Below are 20,074 nucleotides of genomic sequence, written 5' to 3' on the forward strand. Positions count from 1 at the left end.
TGAAGGAATCCAGGGAGAACTGTCCTGAGGAGATGTGGTCATCCTCAAGGCCAAATCAGTCTAGACTAAGATGGTTTTTAGCAAGACTGCCCAAAGGGCTTCTAGACTTTGTTTGGTAAGTGTTGTTAATGCCTTGGTAACAATGGACTGTTGATAAGGTGGGAGATAATGTCAGAAGGAAGGAAGGTACCCGCTCACATCTTTTGCTTTTAACTTAAGCTAACCCATAAAATCCATTATCAAACCCCAAGGAATGCTCCCAATTATTGTCTTGGACCCTTCATTTCGCTTTGCTTTTTTTTTTTTTTTCAACTCTCTCTCTCTGTTTTTACCTGGCACTGACTTGCTTGACTCCTCTTCTCCTCTCAGCTTCTGGCTCTGTGCTCCCCCTTTAGACTTGATGAGTAATTTTGGTTTTCCTGCTTTTCACCTTTGGCACCCCTTCAAAAATGGGTTAGGTTTATCTTCTGGCTCTTTCTACTTCTGACTGCTTGGAAGTTTGGATCATACTTAGCCAAGTTTTGATCCCAGGACCTTTCCCTGGCTTTGACCTGTCTCAGTGGCATCTGTGCTGGGCTTCACTCCTCCAGGTGAGGGCGTCGGCAAGAGGGAGGATCAAGCAAAGATCAAGCAAGGAAACAGGAAGAATATCTGGCTCAGCTGAAACTGTGCAGGGCACTGAGGCCTTGCTGGCCGTCCAGTCTCTGCCTCTTTCTTCCTCTGCTGCTTTCATTCCCTCCCGTCTCTGACTTTCAATTTTTATTAAGTTTCCACCTTCTGACTGGTCAGTCCTCTTCTAGCATCCCTTTGTAAGATTGAAATGGGAGTGAGAGTGATATCCATTAGCCAAAATAAGTTCGATAGCTGGGAGAAACTGCTGAATCTCTGGTGTCTTTATAGCACTTATCAAATCCCAATTAACCATATTTGTTGGCAGACTGCTCTGGCTTCCCAGGGAGTCAGCTGGTAGGTGAGTCAATAAATATCTGTCAGATGAATGGATGCACACACACTAGTTGTGTAGCATGGCATCAGGTACTTTAAATAATACAAAGTATAAGACTTCATCCTTGGCTGAAGAAGGACATCTTCTCATGGCCATTCACAAAAGGACTGTTTGGAAATATCACCAAGCGCTAGACCAGCTTCGCTATTTCTTCTAGAAAACAAGAAGAAATCTCTTGTTTCAAGACATGTTTGTGTCATCTCTTAATGCACAACTGGCTTCATGTGGGCAAAAGGGAACGTGAGCAAAGCCCTGGTTAAAGCATAACAGACACCCTTGGGCTAATGAACCGTCGAAGGTATTAGTGTCAGCGGATTTTCTACATAACTGCTTTGTAAACAGCAACACGCATAAACCATAAACAAGGAGAATGAAGTGAGCACCCACAGACCCACCACTCATGTCAAATCATACAATGTTGATATCACCCCAGAAGCCTCCACTCTCCTGTCTGATAATCTTTCACTTACTTTTCTTTATAATTTCATCACCTTTATAAACTCCCATAAAACATTTAGTTATATCCAGTTTGGGGATCAAAATAGATTAAAAAACAACAATTGCAGGTGCATTCAACATTGGACATGAAAAAGAAAACTGGTTTTTTAATAAGATACTTGAAGTGTACACTTTCCGTGGGTGATCAAGACATTTACTCTTTCGTCCATTTTTATGTTTGCTGACTGCCAATCACTCTACTCCTTAATACTTCAAAGATATTTTTCCCAAAGCTGCCTTTTGTCTTACACTAATGCTTTCCCGGACTCAAGTGAATTTTGAAGGAGATTGAGCTCATCATGATGAAATGGATGTTGACATTCCATAACCATCATTGTAATTATTCCTAATTTGTACTTTGCTTCAAAAACTCTCTTCCCTTGCCCGCTAAAGTCTGTACTTTCAGAATAGCATCTACAGCTTTAATTATACCTGACAATAAACTACTCTCACCACAAAATCTTGTTAATCACGGTGTATGTTACTATCTTCAAATATCCTGTTTTTTTAAAACTGCATTTATATGAGGTTCCCAAAGAGTTACAATATTAGCAATGAATGTTTTAACTGTTTCTGTAATTACTGTTTGTAATTACTACAAATCAAAGTTATACAAACTTTGGATTGGAGGCTGGTTGAATTATCTACCAAACTGGGGTGAATGGTCCTTTAATCAACCGTATACTGAACAAATCTACAGAGTAAAAACTGAGATGGAATTTGAGTGACTTGGTGTCCATCGAGAATCAAATCTGATGCTGTAATGTTAACAAGGGACTTCAGGTCCAGAATAATTCTGTTAATCACACTTCTTCCAAATTAGTCAGTTAATGTTGTGGGTCCTGACGAGACAGGATTTAGGAAGGCAGAGAGCGGCGGGGAATGCTCCTGGTGATAGGATCCTTAGAGCAAAGGACAGAAGACAAAAGGAGAAGGCTGTATTCGTGAGAAGTGAGCTGGACCATAACCGCTATAATTATAAGCTTATAATGTCACCACACTGCTTTCTGTAATGTAATATTTTTGTTGTCTGTTATTTTCCTTGATTCAGGTTTTGTATTTTTCATGATGTAATAGTGAGATCTAGTCTCATTTTTCTGTGTATTTGGATACATTGAGTAGAGTGCTCTGGCTGAGTAAAGAGTTTCACATATGGGAGACTTGAGAAACAAGAGTGGCAAGGAAAGTTAGGTCAGATTATGAAAATTTTTAAAATGTTTATATTGGACTTAATCCTTCAGAAGTCATTTAGTGTTCTCTTTTCTTTTTTTGTAATTGAGAGCAGCAGGAGGAAAGGAGTGTTTTTGATGATCTATTTTATTTTATTTCTTTCTCTTTTCTTGGAGGAAGATTGGCCCTGCGCTAACATTCATGCCCATCTTCCTCCATTTCATCCGTGGCTCACCTGCCACAGCATGGCCTGATAAGCAGTGTATAGGTCTGTGCCAGAATGGGAACCTACAAACCCCAGGCCGCCAAAGAGGAGCACACAAACTTAACCTCTACACCACTGGGCTGGCCCCATTTTTGGTGATTTCTAAGGGGTAAAAACTAGGCAGGGAGATTAGGTAAGATGATATAGCAAAAATTCAGGCATTAGGAAATAAGGTTAGACTAGACTGGCGATGGCGGCCATGGATTGGAAAGGAAGGAAGGATGGATGCAGCATCATAAGGGAAAAATTTGCTTCTTTCCCTTTGTCTTTTCAGCCATTTGGGCTTAACGGTGTTCAGTGCTCCTGATTTATTTCCTTTCCCATTTATATTTTCCTTCTTCCCTTGATAATCTACTTTTGCTTTCCCATTTTTCCCTCTCTTCTCTCCTTTGCTTGCATTCTTATCACCTTCCCTGATAGGACGATGACTGAATCAGGCAGGTAGACATCAAATGGGAGATCTAAGTAGAAACTAACTATAAGATTTACTAATTAGAGTATGTTGCTGCTTAAAACATTTTTTTTAACCTTTCATCTGCAGTTAAAAAGAAGAAAAGAAAGGTGAGGAGGCAAAAAAGGAGTAGAGAGGAAAAGGGAGAGACTCATTTATCCATTCATTCAAGAAGTGCTGTGTTTCCAGAGAAAGAGAGAGTGCCAAAGAGAGAGAGAGAAAACACCACACAATAATTTGTGTTATTGTAGTTGTATCATCTATTTCCCCTTCTAACTCAGTTGGGTAAAGTAGAGATGCCAGATGGGAGGCTAAAGACTAAGGTGAGATGGGCAGTCTCCCTCCCTCCCTTATTGCCTGCTGCTTCTCACATCAAAAGATGGAGTCTACATCCCTCCCCCTAGGCCTCAGTGACTGGCTCAACAAATAAGATGCTGTGGAGGTGATTTTCTGGGACTTCTGAGGCTAGGCTGTAAGAAGCCTGGTCTTTTGGAATATTTCCTCTCGGGATGCTTTCTTTTGGAACCCAGCCACCACTCTGAGAGATGCCCAAGTCACATGAAATGGCCACATGCAGGCCCTCCAGTTGGCAGCCCCGAATAAGATAACAGCCAGCATCCTCAGCAAACACAGAAATGAACCATCTTGACATCCAGCACAATAGAGGCAAAGAGGATTTCAGCCCAAGATGACATCTGACTGTACTTCCTAGGAAACCCCAAGCAAGAACTGCCCAGCGAATCCCAGCCAATCCACAGAACAATAAGAGACAAGAATAAGTTACTGTTTCAAGCTACTCCACTTTGTTGTGGTTTGTTATACAGCAATAGATAACTTTTTTCATCCTTACACGAGACAAAAAGAACATCGAAAGTTTGAAGATTCATAATGCCACCCGGAATGCATGTATATTTTTTACGTATCTTTTTCCTTTTAAAGGTCACTTTCTTATTCATTAGCCTTGAAATTGGAATTTGAATTGACCTTGATCAGAAATCCTAAGAAATGCTTAAGCAAATAGTTTAAGCACTATCATATTTTGAGTACTAGCTCAGGATAAAGTGGTATTGATGTGACAAGAATAACGGATGTGTAATTAGAAGATGGAGTTTAAGTCCTAGTTCTGTCATTTATTACTGTGTGGCCTACAACAAGTTATTTAACATTTCTGCTTCCTAGTTTCCAATGCTATAATGTAATCGAAGGTATTTAGTGATGCATGACAAAACACAGACATTCAGTGAATTTCCATTTCTTTCCTTCCTATGAAAGTCCTGTACTCATAAGTGCAACCATATCAGAGCCTATCATACTGCTTCCTAAAACTAAATATTTTTATTATGTATCAAGTATTTCCCTTGATAACTATTTCATAAGCTTCCATAGTGTTGCCTTTACTAGTGTGATCTGCCTCACTTTTCCTGTGGGATAGTTTACTTAATAGATTTTGGGGACTCATTCTGTTGCTGGATTCTTACAAAGGCTCTTTTGTGATAACCGTCTTTGGTTTTCAAGGACATGACCCTGTTTCTCGAGTGTGGTTCCCTACTGTAGCATAAATGTTAACAAGTTAAATGCATATCACATAAGAATTTTAATTGTTTATCATATATTTATGTATTGAAATATAGAGTCGAATTGATATAATTGGTAACATTACCCATTTGCTTTGATTTGAGATGTCAAGTGATTGAAAAAATTTTTAATTCAGAATTGAATTACCTTGCTTATTTGAATTTACCATTTTTGCGTAATTAGGATGAACTAATTTAATTTGCAGTTATCCTTAAATGAGTTAACTGATGTCTGCTGAGGTTCTCAAGGCCACAGGATTATGGAGTCATGCTGAACATCACTCTGTCTCTCAGGGTTGGAAGTACCAGTGCACCTTGTGAAGCCTGGAGACAGAAGTTACAAGCTTGATTTTTTCTCCATTAAAGTTTCTTTTCTGTTTTGTCCCCCTCACCTCACTCTAGGCTGCTGCATGTTTCCCAGAAGGACCACATACTGCACTTGGAGGTGGTCCTCCTTTTCCAACTTTGTTCTGATTTTATGTCATTTTTACTTGGTGTTGAGCAAACATCTCAGATCTGCAAAGGAAAGCTGGTTATTTATCTGGTAACTTATGGTTGGAATCCCCAAGACAGTGCTCTTTATAGAGACTGAGGGTCCTTTAGCAAATATTGCTTTTTGATGATGCATTTTAATAAGCCTTTTAAAAATCTGGATACCAGACTACCGGCTAGGGTACCTGGAACCAATAATTTTAAAATAATGTTTTTCAAACTGCAGGTCCTGGCCCACTAGTGGATTATGAAATAATTCTAGAGGTTGTGACAAGCACTTAAAAAACAATGAAACAAAATGGAATAGATAATATTAGAGTGTATTACACGTAAAAAGGTAAGAACAGTTTCATAAAATTTTTATATTCTTTTGGTGTGTGGGCGTATATACTGATTTACGATAAAAAATAATTTATAGATTTATTTTGTGAGTTGCCATCAAAAGAATTTGAAAGTCACTGCCATGGATTTAAAGTTATCGGAAACAGTATTGTAATATAGCAGTTTGAAATGAAGCCCCAACAATATATGTAACAAATAAAAGTGTAGATAGGTTTGAGTTGCAAATTTTAAAGGGACTGGCAAGTTACTTTTCCTGAGAAGTCTAGCCCTGGGATGACTGGGTATTTTCCAAAGGGCCAGGAACCAGTTATCCCAATAAACGGTAGGGGCCTAAATGCTCTCTCCCTGGGAGGCTCTGAGGTAACGTTCCTCATCTCACTTGTAATGCTGCCGTTGCCCTGCTGCAGTGGCTGTTGGAAGTACCGCGTCTTCCCTAACCAGATCAGAAGGACCCAGTTTTCCCAAAGTCTTGGTCTGCCAGAAAGATGGCATTGCACTTCTCCCCGATTTGTGGGACCTGCACCCAGCTTGGAGAGCTGGAAAACTCCAGCCCTTAACTCCCCTCTTTGCTAGGGAACCACGTTTTCCTTCCCACTGGGTCCTTGGAAGATGGGAAGCGGCAGTAAGGTTACTTGTGTTTTATCCACACCATGTGAGTCTGTGTTTTTGTGTGAAGGCTGACTCATACGGAGGAAAGTTCTCTGCCTAGAATTATAAAATTAATGCTAATCAGAGTAATGCAGCATCCCACTTCCAATCTGCTAATGAGCTTTGGGGAGAGATGACACATCTTCCTACAGCTGATGGATGCCCCTTTTAGAGGATCTACAACATCCTCCCCAGGTCTTCCCTCAGCTGGGCTAACACACTTCAGAGCAAAAGAATCCTCAGGGCAGGATGGGACCCCTTGCTTTTCTGGTTCTTGTCCCTTGAATTTTCCAAACTTCTCCTCACTTTTCAGTCTACTCTCTCTGCCACTAAAATGGCTGCCTATTAAACTCATCAGTGGAATCTGCAATACTGTGTCACTTAAACTTTTTCCATCTGCTTATGGTTTTTACTTGTTTTTCATAGAAAGCCCTGACCTAAATCTCTACTCTTCTTTTATAATGCTTTCATTTTGACCTTACTACTGCTGAAAGTCAACCAAACTCATTCATCACTGTCCCTCCCCCCAATCTCCATTAACATTATCCTGTTATCCAGGTTTTTAACATACACTCAAGAGATTGTCAACAAAAATGGACTAAACCTTTGCATGGAACTTCTCTACCTCCACATGGGACATTTTCAAGAATAGGAGCTTTCAGATGAATTAACAATGTAGATAAATTTGCTACCAACACTAGAATCTCATTCTAAAATATTTTCTACAGCTCAAAACATGGCATAAGGCAGATTCCTATTTAAGAGAAAGGGCCTTCTTTTAAGTTGTCTTGAAGATTCTGAGACTGTCCTTAAGAGCAGTGCTATGAGAGGATATGAGGTACAATCTCAGTCACCCCAAGAGTTAATTTAAATGGAGAAAGTGAGAAGGTTTCCCAAAGCACTGGAATTGATTTTTCCCTGAGTCTCTCCATAGTTGTAGATTCTGATAATCACAGAAGAAAGAGAAGGAAGAAACTTGGTGTTCCTTCTAACTGCCTCATTTCACAAACCAAGAAATTGAGGATCAGAGACATGAGGTCATTAAAGTCATCCACTTACTTAGTTGCTTACTTCGACTAGGGTGGTTTCAGAAAGGATGCAGGAAAGTACAAGTATTTGAGAGCTACTTAGGGGCTGTATTAATCAACACTGTAATAATCAGCTCTGTGTCCTTGGGTGCTGCGACAGCTGGGGGTCCACTGCTGCAGCTGAGAAATAAAGTGTGAGGAACAAACAAAAACTGAGGGAGTCCATCACCACTAGACCTGCCTTATAAGAAATGTCAAAAAGAGCTCTCCTGTCTGAAATGAAAAGGCAAAGGATACAAAGCTTTAAACAAGTTGATAAATAGATAAAATCGGAAAACTGCAACTCTGTATCAGAACATGTTAGTAAACAATTGTGATGCAAAGGTTAAACGGAAAGAAAGCATTAAAAATAACATTAACCATTCCAATTTGGTAACAAATTCACAATAAAGAAATAATTTTGACAACAAAAATAGCAAGGGAAGAAGAAAAGGACAGAACTTGCCTAGTCAAATGAAGGAAAAATGCTATCAGCAGAAAAAGAACTATCTCATCTGTGAGACCTTTTATAAAAACCTCATGGTAACCACAAAACAAAAATTAAGGCAGAGTCACGAAACATAAAAAAAGAGGAAACTGAAAAACACATCACCAAAAACCGTCAAGCTGAAATTGTAGTGAGAAACACAAGGAAAAAGAAACAAAGGAAATATAGAGCAACCATAAAACAAAAGCTAAAATGGCAATAGTAAGTCCCTATATATCCATAATCATCCTAAATGTAAATGGATTGAATGCACCAATGAAAAGACAGAGAGGCTGGACAGGTTAAGAAAAAGACCCAAAACCAGCCAGACTTACAAAGAAAAAAAGGGAGAAAGCTCAAATAAACAAAATCAGAAATGAGCGAGGAGAAATAACAACAGACTCTGCAGAAATACAACAGATTATAAGAGAATACTACAAAAAACTATATGCCAACAGAATGGATAACCTAGAGGAAATGGATAAATTCTTGGACTCCTACAATCTCCCAAAGCTCACTCAAAAAGAGGCAGACAATTTGAACAGACCAATCACAAGGAAAGAGATTGAAACAGCAATCCAAAACCTCCCAAAGAATAAAACCCCAGGACCAGATGGCTTTCCTGGGGAATTCTACGAAACTTTCAGAGAGGATTTAATACCTGTCCTTTTCAAGCTATTCCAAAAAATTAGGGAAGATGGAACACTTCCTAACACATTCTATGAGGCCAACATCACGCTGATACCAAAACCTGACAAGGACACCACGAAAAAAGAGAACTACAGGCCAATATCACTGATGAACATAGATGCAAAAATTCTAAACAAAATTTTGGCAACCAGAATTCAGCAATTCATCAAAAGAATCATACATCAGGATCAGGTGGGATTCATACCAGGGACACAGGGATGGTTCAACATCCACAAATCAATCAACGTGATACACCACATCAACAAACTGAGGAATAAAAACCACATGATCATCTCAATAGATGCAGAGAAGGCATTTGACAAGATCCAACAGCCATTTATGATAAAAACTCTGAACAAAATGGGCATAGAAGGAAACTACCTCAACATAATAAAGGCCATATACGACAAACCCATAGCCAACATCATACTCAATGGGCAAAAACTGAACCCCATCCCCCTGAAAACAGGAACGAGACAAGGATGTCCTCTATCACCACTCTTATTCAACATAGCACTGGAGGTCCTGGCCAGAGCAATCAGGCAAGAAAAAGGAATAAAAGGAATCCAAATAGGGAGGGAAGAAGTGAAACTCTCACTGTTTGCAGACGACATGATCTTATATATAGAAAACCCCAAAGAATCCATTGGAAAACTGTTAGAAGTAATCAACAACTACAGCAAAGTTGCAGGGTATAAAATCAATTTGCATAAATCAGTAGCATTTCTATACTCCAGTAATGAACCAACAGAAAAAGAACTCAAGAATACAATACCATTCACAATCGCAACAAAAAGAATAAAATACCTTGGGGTAAATTTAACTAAGGAAGTGAAGGACCTATATAATGAAAATTACAAGGCCTTTCTGAGAGAATTGGATGACGACATAAGGAGATGGAAAGACATTCCATGTACATGGATTGGAAGAATAAACATAGTTAAAATGTCCATTCTACCTAAAGCAATCTACAGATTCAACGCCATCCCAATCAGAATCCCAATGGCATTCTTTACAGAATTAGAACAAAGAATCCTAAAATTCATAGGGGGCAACAAAAGACCCCGAATTGCTAAAGCAATCCTGAGAAAAAAGAACAAAACGGGAGGCATCACAATCCCTGACTTCAAAACATACTACAAAGCTACAGTAATCAAAACAGCATGGTACTGGTACAAAAACAGGTGCACAGATCAATGGAACAGAATTGAAAGCCCAGAAATAAAACCACACATCTATGGACAGCTTATCTTTGACAAAGGAGCTGAGGACATACAATGGAGAAGAGAAAGTCTTTTCAACAAATGGTGCTGGGAAAACTGGAAAGCCACATGTAAAAGAATGAAAATTGACCATTCTTTTTCACCATTCACCAAAATAAACTCAAAATGGATTAAAGACCTAAAGGTGAGACCTGAAACCAGAAGGCTTCTGGAAGAAAACGTAGGCAGTACACTCTTTGACAGCAGTATTAAAAGGATAGTTTCGGACACCATGCCTTCTCAAAGAAGGGAAACAATAGAAAGCATAAACAAATGGGACTTCATCAGATTAAAGAGCTTCTTCAAGGCAAGTGAAAACAGTATTGAAACAAAAACACAACCCACTAACTGGGAAAAAATATCTGCAAGTCATATATCTGACAAAGGCTTAATATCCTTAATATATAAAGAACTCTCGCAACTCAACCACAAAACATCAAACAACCCAATCAAAAAATGGGCTGGAGACATGAACTGACATTTCTCCAAAGAAGATATACTGATGGCCAATAGGCACATGAAAAGATGCTCATCATCGCTGATCATCAGGGAAATGCAAATAAAAACTACACTAAGATATCACCTTACACCCGTTAGAACGACAAAAATATCTAAAACTAATAGCAACAAAGGTTGGAGAGGTTGCGGAGAAAAAGGAACCCTCATACACTGCTGGTGAGAATGCAAACTGGTGCAGCCACTATGGAAAACAGTATGGAGATTCCTCAAAAAACTAAAAATAGAACTACCATACGATCCAGCCATCCCACTACTGGGTATTTATCCAAAGAGCCTAAGTCAGCAATCCCAAAAGTCCTGTGCACCCCAATGTTTATTGCAGCACTGTTTACAATAGTCAAGACGTGGAGGCAACCTAAGTGCCCATCAACAGACGAATGGATAAAGAAGATGTGGTACATATTTACAATGGAATACTAGTCAGCTGCAAAACAGAACAAAATCATTCCATTTGCAATAACATGGATGGACCTTGAGAGAATTATGTTAAGTGAAATAAGCCAGCGAGAGAAAGATAATCTGTGTATGACTCCACTCATATGAGGAATTTAAAACTATGGACCAAGAACAGTTTAGTGGATGCCAGGGGAAAGGTGGGGTGGGGGGTGGGCACAAAGGGTGAAGTGGTGCAACTACAACATGACTGACAAACATTAATGTACAATTGAAATTTCACCAGATTGTAACCAATCAATAACTCAATAAAAAAAAAAAAAGGGGGAAGGCCCCTTAAAAAAATAAAATAAAAAATAAAGATGAAGACAAACACAAAAAAACCCCCCAAAAAAACAAAAAAAGAAAAAGACCCAAAAATGTGCTGCCTCCAGGAGACTCATCTCAGCTCTAAAGAAAAACACAGGCTCAGAGTGAAGGGGTGGAAGATGATACTCCAACCAAACGACAACCAAAAGAAAGTGAATGTAGCCATAATTCTATCAGACAAAATAGACTTCAAGCCAAAAAAGACAAGAGACAGAGATGGGCATTATATAATGATAAAGGGGATAATCCATCAAGAAGACATAACATTTATTAATATATATGCACCTAACGTAGAAGCACCAAAGTCTATAAAACAACTATTAACAGATCTAAAGGGAGAAACTGACAGCAACACCATAAGAGTAGGGAAGTTTAATACCCCACTTACATCAACGGATAGGTCTTCTAGAGAGAAAAATCAACAGAGAAACGTTGACCTTAAGTGAAACACTAGACCAGATGAATTGAATAGATACATATATAATATTCAATCCAAAAGCAGCAGGATATACATTTTCTCTCAAGTACACATGAAACATTCTCAAAGATACACTGTTTGTTGGGAAACAAAACAACTCCCAATAAACTTAAGGAGACTGAAAAGATATCAAGCATCTTTTCCAACCACAAGGGTATGAAACTAGAAATCAACCACAAGGAGAAAGCTGGAAAAGTCACAAATACGTGGAGCCTAAACAACGTGCTATTCATTAACTATTGGAACAACTACAAAATTAAAGGAGAAATGGAAAAATATCTGGAGACAAATGAAAAGGAAAATACAGTGTACCAAAATCTATTGGATACAGCAAAAGCAGTACTAAGAGGGAAGTTCCTAGCAACACAGGCCTACCTTGAGAAAGAGGAAAAATCTCAAATAAACAATCTAACAATACATCCAAAAGAATCAGAAAAGAAGAAAAATGAAGTGCCCAAAGTCAGGAGAACAAAGGAACTACTAGAAATCAGAGCTGAAATAAATGACATGGAGAGTAAAAAGAAAATAGAAAAGATCAGTGAAACTAAGAGCTAGTTCTTTGAAAATATCAACAAAATTGACAAACCTTTAGGTAGAATAAGACAAAAAGAGAGAAGCCTCAAATAAATAAAATCAGAAAGAGAAGAAATCACAAACAATATAACAGAAATACAAAAGATTACAACAGTACAGTATTCTTTATCAATGTTATAAACTACATTAACAAAATGAAGAATAAAAATCACATGATCATCTCAACAGATGCAGAGAAAGCATGTGACAAGATTCACCACATATTTATGATAATAACTCTCAATAAAATAATTATAGAAGGAAAGTACCTCAACATAATAAAGGCCATATATGACAAACCAACAGCTAACATTATACTCAAGGGTGTAAACTGATAGCTATCCCTCTAAGAGCAGGAACAAGACAAGGATGCCCACGCTCACCCTTCTTAGTCCTAGCCAGAGAAATCAAGTAAGAAAAATAAATAAGACATATTCAAACTGGAAAGGAAGAAGTAAAACTGTCACTACTTGTGGATGATGAGATTTTACATATAGAAAACGCTAAAGAATCCATCAAAAAACTAAAAACAAACTAGCAGAAATAAAAAATCAAGAATATAATCCTATTTACAATCACAACAAAAAGAATTAATTGGGTAGGAATAAATTTAACCAATGAGGTGAAAGACCTATACACTGAAGACTATAAGATATTGTTGAAAGAAATTATAGAAGACATAAAGAAATAGAAGGATATTCTGTGCTCATGGATTAGAAGAATTAACATAGTGAAAAAGTCCATATTACCTAAAGCAATCTACAGATTCAATGTAATCCATATCAAAACCCCAATGACATTTTTCACAGAAATAGAAAGAAGAATTCTAAAATTTACTGGAAACAACAAAAGTCCCCAAAGAGCCACAGCACTCCAGAGAAAAAAGAACAAAGCTGGAGGCATCACATTCCCTAATTTCAAAGTATACTACAAAGCTGTATTAATCAAAACAGCACGATACTGGCAGAAAAGCAGACACAGATCAATGGAACAGAATTGATAGCCAAGAAATAAACCCATAGATTTAGGAACAGCCAATTGTCAACAAAGGAGCTAAGAACATACAATGGAGAAGGGAAAGTCTCTTCAATAAACACTGTTGGGAAAAGGGACAGCCACACACAAAAGAATGAAAGTAGACCATTATCTTACACCATGCGGTTGCTATCCAAAATATATGAAGAACTCAACAACAAAAGAACAAACTTAGTCAAGAAACGGGCAGAGGATTTGAACAGACATTTTCCCAAAGATATACAGATGGCCAACAGGCACATGAAAAGATGTTCAACATCACTAATTATTAGAGAAATACAAATCAAAACCACAATGAGATATCACCTCATGCCCATCAGAATGGCTATTATTAAAAAGACAAGAAATAAGAAGTGTTGGAGAGGGGCCAGTGCCATGGCCGAGTAGTTAAGTTCGTGTGCGCTACTTCAGCAGCCCAGGGTTTTGCCGGTTTGGATCCTGGGCCTGGACACGGCACCACTCATCAAGCCATGCTGAGGTGGCATCCCACACAGCACAGACAGAAGGACATACAACTAGAATATACAACTATGTACTGGGAGGGTTTGGGGAGAACAAGAAGGAAAAAAAGATAGACAACAGATGTTAGCTCGGGTGCCAATCTTTACAAAGAAAACAGAAGTATTGGAGAGGATGTGGAGAAAAGGGAGCCCTCATACACTGCTGGTGGGAATGTAAATTGGTGCAGCCACTGTGGAAAACAGTACAGAGATTCCTCAAAAACTTAAAAATAGAATGACCAGGCATGACATCAGCATCACGGCGGAGTGAGCTCTTCCCTTAGACTCTCCTCCCTAAGAAACAATGAAAAGGACATTCATAAACAACAGAGGACAGGCACACAACACAAAAGACATCTGAGAGACCCATGCAGCCATATGTCTGAAGGTCGAGGTGCTGGACCCCCCAGGAGGAAGGAGGAGGAAGTAAGGGGATCTCCTCTCACTCCCCAGCAATGACCTAGGGCACAGGACCATGCACAGCTCTGAGAAAAGAGGGGCCTGGGGGGAGACTCTGTGGGAATGCCTTCGCTCTTCAAGTTCCCTCACATCCCATAGGAAAGCTCCACAGAGGAGGCTAAGCTATTGTGGGGTTGTCTTCATGAAGCCAGCACGCCAGGAGGACAGACAGCGAGGGCAAAGAGAGAACACCCACGGGATGGCACATGCAAAAGAAGTGCCCCTCCCCCTGCTGGGCTCACAAGCTCAGCCAGTCAGCCGGAGCAAGGGACCCCGTCTAGAGTGCCCGTGCATACATTAGCAAAGCAGCAGCTACAAGCAGGCAATCGCAGATGGGTCCTGTCAGCATAGATTCCAAAGGGACATGCACAGACACCAGGGATCACAGCAGGCTCAGAATACACAGCTCCTGAACCTCCTCCAGTGGTGGCAGGTGGAATCTGAAACCAGATACTATCTATGTGAAGGCACAAACCAACCCCATCAAATAGTATGAAGAAATATATTAATAGTCCAGACCAGAAGGAAAATGAAAAGCACCTAGAAATCAATCCTGAAGGCACACAAATTTACAATGTAAATGACAGAGAATTCAAAATAGCTAACATTAAAAAACTCAACGAGTTACAAGAAAATTCAGATAGTTCAATTAAATCAGGAATAAAATTAATAAACAGAGGGAATACTTCACAAAAGAGATTGACCCTATAAAGAGGAACCAATCAGAAATGTTGGAGATGAAAAACACAATGAGATAAAGAAAAATCTGGATACCCTGAATTACAGAGCTGACATTTTGGAAGACGGAATTAGCAATCTGGAGGACCGAAATATAGAAAGGCTTCAGATGGAGGAGGAGAGAGAATTAAGACTAAAAAGAAACGAAGAAATTCTCGGAGAAATATCTGATTCAATTAGGAAATGCAACATAAAAACTATGGGTATTATAGAGGGAGAAGGGAGGGAGAAAGGAGCAGAAAGTCTGTTCAAACCTGGGAATGGAGCTGGAATTACAAGTAAAAGATGCTAACAGAACTTCTGATTACATCAATGTAAAAAGACCTACTCCAAGGCATAGAGTAGTAAAACTGGCAAAAGTCAGTGACAAAGAAGAAATATTTTTAAAGGCAGCAAGGCAGAAGAAAATAACTTACAAAGACCACATCAAACTTTCAGGAGATTTCTCAGCAGAATCTTTACAGGATATGAGAAGGTAGAATGAGATATTCAAAATTCTGAAAGACAAAAACCTTCAGTCAAGAATACTCTATCCAGGGAAAAATATCCTACAGATATGGTGGAGAAATAAAAACTTTCCCACATAAACAAAAGCTGAGGTAGTTCATCGCCACAAGACACCCCAAACAGGAAATGCTCAAGAAGACCTTCATACCTGCAAAAGAAAAAAAAGAGTTCACAAAGCCTTGAGCAAGGAGATAAATAGGCAGCCAAAGTCAGAAAATTGCAGCTCTCTACCAGAACAGGTTAGCAAAAACTTAATTATGACATTAAAGATAAAGGGAAGGAAAACATCAAAAATAACTCTAATCTTGTGATTTTAACCACAAAATCACAACACAAAACAGAATACGTTATGACCAACAAATCAGAGGAAGAGGAAAGGGATGGAACTGGCTTAGACCAAGGAAATAAGAGGCTATCAGAAAATGGTATGTCTCATCTACGAGATTTTTTATACAAACCTGATGGTAACCACTAAACAAATAATCAGAACAGAGACACAAATGATACAAAAAAAAGAAAACTGAGGGGCTGTCCCAGTGGCATAATGGTTAAGTTCGCATGCTCTGCTTCAGCCACCCAGGGTTTGCAGCTTCAGGTCCCAGGCACAGACCTATGCATCTCTCATCAAGCCCTGCTGTGCTGGCATCCCACATACAAAAAACAGAGGAAGACTGCCACAGATGTTAGCTCAGCAACAATCTTCCTCAAGCTAAAAGAGAGGAAGATTGCTTACAGATGTTAGCTCAGGGCCAGTCTTCCTCACACACAAAAAAGAGAAAACTGAGAAAACCATCATAGTGAACTACCAAACTGAACTGGCAGTCCAAAATACACAAGATGAGAAACAAGGGAAATACAGAACTGGAAAACAAGTGATAAAATGGCAGCATTAAGCCCTTATATATAAATAATCACTCTAAATGTAAATAGATTGAATTCTCCAATCAAAAGACAGAGTGGTGGGATGAATTGAAAAACAAGACTCATCAATATGCGGCCTCCAGGAAACACTCTTAGCTCTAAAGACAAACACAGGCTCAGAGTGAAGGGACGGAAGATGATACTCTAAGCTAATGGCAAACAAAAGAAAGCAGTTATTGCAATACTTACATCAGACACAGTAGACTTCAAGATAAAAAAGGCAATGAGAGACAAAGGGGCAGTATATAATTATAAAAGGGACACTCCAACAAGAAGACATAACACTTATAAATATACATGTACCCAACAAAGGAGTACCAAAGTACATAAAGCAACTATTAACAGACCTAAAAAGAGATATTAACAACAACATAATAATAGTAGGGGGCCCCAACACTCTACTTACATCGATGGATAGATCATCCAGACAGAAAGTTAACAAGGAAATAGTGGAATTAAATGAAAAACTAGACGAGATGGACTTAATAGATATATATGGAACATTCTATCCAAAAATAGCAGAATACACATTCTTCTCAAGTGCACATGGAGCATTCAAAGGACAGACCATATGTTTTGAAACAAGACAGGCCTCAATAAATTTAAGAAGATTGAAATCACATCAAGCATCTTTTCTGACCAAAATGCTATGAGACTAGAAATCAGCTACAGGAAAAAAGCTGGGAAAGTGACAAATATGTGGAGACTACACAACATGCTACTGAACAACCAATGGATCACTGAAGAAATTAAAAGAGAAATCAAAAAATATCTGGAGACAAATGAAAATGAAAATACACCACACCAACTCATATGGGATGCAGAAAAAGTGGTCCTATGAGGGAAATTCATAGCAATACAGGCCCAGCTTAAAAAACAAGAAAGATCTCACATAAGCAATCTTAAAATACAGTTAGAAAATGAACCAACAAAGCCCGAAGTCAGCCGAAGGAGGGAAATAATAAAAATCAGAGCAGAAATAAATGAAATTGAAACCAAAAAAGAAAAAAGAATAGTAGAAAAGATCAGTGAAACAAAGAACTGGTTCTCTGAGAAGATATGCAAAATTGACAAACCCTTAGCCTGACTCTCTAAGAAAAAAAGAGAGAAGGCTCAAATAAATAAAATTAGAAATGAAAGAGGAGAAATGACAACAGATACCACAGAAATATAAAGGATTATAAGAGAATACTATCAAAAACTATATAGCAACAAACTCGACAATCTAGAAGAAACAGATAAATTCTAAGACTCATACAACTTCCCAAAACTGAATCAAGAAGAAACAGAAAATCTGAATAGCCCAATCACAAGTAAAGAGATTGAAACAGGTAGCTTAGTGGGAAACTACTTCCCCTGACAAAGTTACCCACTCAAAGCTAACAGCCAACATCACAATTAATAGTAAAACACGGTATATTTTTCCTCAAGACTGACTTGATTTCTACTATTTCTACTTCTCCTTTTCCTTTAATGCATGGATCCTGCTAAACCTTATAAATCCATTACAATATAAAATGGGGAATGAATAAAGAGCTCACCTGAGGGATGTTCACTTTCTGTGGCTCCTGGGCGAGTACAGAGGACTGTGGTTCAGCTGAGGGGACAGAAAGAAGACAGGGGTCCTGAGATTTAGCTGTCTTACAGCTCTTAGATTCACCTCCTCAAATCTCAGCACCCAAGTTGGGGATCATCCTCCCCATAGGCACAGGGCCGTCTGGGCATTGAAAAGGCAAAAGAAGGATCCTGGACAGGCAGCAACACCTGTCTTTGTGTGATTCTGAAATGACCATGGAGCTGAAATCTGCAGTTTTTTACTGAGTGAACATAAACTTTACTCGATTGATTTAACAATAACGCATGCGTCCTTCTGAATAACAGAAAAAAATAAAAACAACCGATTAGTTGAATTAAAGTACACCAAATGACAAGACACTATTCCTTCATTAAAGTTAACTTAGCAGAAAAATACTCAGTATGCATCATTTATCTATTTTTCTCAGTAATATTATTTAACCCCTGGTATACACAATCCACGGAAAGCCTAGTAAAAGAGATGGGAGGATTTAAGGCAGGAATTTTTAATTGTTCATTTCAGCTGGGAAGTATTTCTCAAAAGGCCCTTTTGATAGATGCTTTTGGTAACTTACCTGTGAGAGAGTGAACTGTCACAAACTGCGTTTCCCTGGACAAGTCACTGAAATTTTCAGGCCCAATGTCTTTAAATCTTTCAAAAGAGTTAGAAGTAGGTGACCTTGGAGAACTCTTCACAGATCATCATTCTTGGATCCTGTGACATCAGGATAACGTCACTAATGTCACATGTGGTGGTGGACATGTGTGACAGCAGCGCATCTGCAAATAGCGGGGGCCATTTAAGGGGACTGGAGGCAGAACTTCCTCCCTCTGCCTGGTTGTCTCTTACCCCCAGACCCTGCCCTCACGGCTCTCCAACAAAGCAGCCTTTCCTGAGCAGCCTGCCCCTGGGCCACCCCAGCTCACCTGTACTTCCCAGGGACGGCCCAAATGCCCCACTGTCACACAGTGTGGTGGCTCCTGAAGGTGGCATCATCATCAAGTCTGGTTCATTCTGGGCAGGAGGATCAAGACCTGCTTCTGATCTTGCAAATCTAGCATCTGCTCCTTTCTGGGCTCTTGTCTCTGCTCTGAAGCTCTGGAGAGAGGTCTAAGGTCAGAGGGGCGCTCTCTTCCAGGTAAGACTCCCTCACAGAGGCCCCCTGCTTCCTGCCTCACAAGGGCTGGTTTGTTTCAAGGCAACTGGGACATAGATCTGAGAAATAAATTTATTTTAGGGGCAAAAAGCCTGACTCTTGGAATTCATTATAACGTTAGACTTCAAGGACAGAAAGCCTGACAATGCAGAGGGGGCCAGGCACCTCTGTCTGACCCAAGGGACCTGAAGAGACACTAGAGATCCCAGGATACATGTGACACACGGTGGGATTCCATCCACATCCTTTCCTTTACATCCCTGGGGACGGAGGGACAGGCCATGTTCCTAAGTGCTGTGAAGGCTGTAATGCCAGTCTTGGGCAGGTGTGACATCAGACAAAGCCTGAGACTGAAGCGAAGCACACCTGCCCTCGAATCCAAATTCCCTGGCTGGGAGCTCCTGACTCGAGCACATCGGGCCACCGACCCGAGCCTCGGTTTCTGGTGAAGTGGTTGTCAGGGTACATTAAACTATCCAGTAAAAAAGCAAAGCGTCCTCTAACTATAACAGCAGTTGTCATTTACTTAAGGCTTCCTACCTGGCACTTGTCTAAAATTGTGATCTATGTTTCCAAACGCCGCCGTGAAACAATCATTATTAATATTTATAGATGAGAACCCTGACTCTCGCCCAGGTTCCTTCTGTCGCCCCTGCTTACAGGTGACAGAGCTGGCACTGACCGGGCCTGTAGTGCTCCAGAGCTCGGGCTCCACCGCAGACCAAAGGTCACCGTCCGCCTGATAAACGCGCTCCTCCCTCCCGCACCCACCGCCGCCGCCACGGGCTTCTCTCCGGTCGGGCTGCAGGCGGGCTGGTCACACGATCCTCGGGCACCCCGGACCGCCCCGAACACCTGCGCCCCGGGAGCCCGAGGGCCGGGGTCTCCCCCATCGGCC

At 39.8% G+C, this 20,074-nt stretch overlaps 1 protein-coding gene across 7 annotated transcripts in view; it reads right to left on the reverse strand.

Annotated features, from left to right (window-relative positions):
* Nucleotides 1–20,074, reverse strand: part of LOC138922301 (ATP-binding cassette sub-family D member 2-like) — a 155,810-nt gene that overhangs the window by 67,324 nt on the left and 68,412 nt on the right. For 3 of the 7 annotated variants that reach the window (XR_011435371.1, XR_011435370.1, XR_011435369.1), the window contains 3 exons: nucleotides 18,947–19,118; nucleotides 18,595–18,799; nucleotides 17,986–18,041 (listed from right to left, as the gene is read on the reverse strand). Coding sequence is in view for 1 of the 7 variants with exons in the window: in XM_070259049.1 (XP_070115150.1) it covers nucleotides 17,997–18,041 (45 nt within the window). In the remaining 6 variants the exon portion in view is untranslated. The remainder of the gene's footprint in view (nucleotides 1–17,985; nucleotides 18,042–18,594; nucleotides 18,800–18,946; nucleotides 19,119–20,074) is intronic. The other 4 variants (XR_011435373.1, XR_011435374.1, XR_011435372.1 and 1 more) reach the window with 4 other exon arrangements.

The sequence above is a fragment of the Equus caballus genome, unplaced genomic scaffold (genome assembly GCF_041296265.1).
Source record: "Equus caballus isolate H_3958 breed thoroughbred unplaced genomic scaffold, TB-T2T haplotype2-0000713, whole genome shotgun sequence".
Classification (NCBI taxonomy): Eukaryota; Metazoa; Chordata; class Mammalia; order Perissodactyla; family Equidae; genus Equus; species Equus caballus.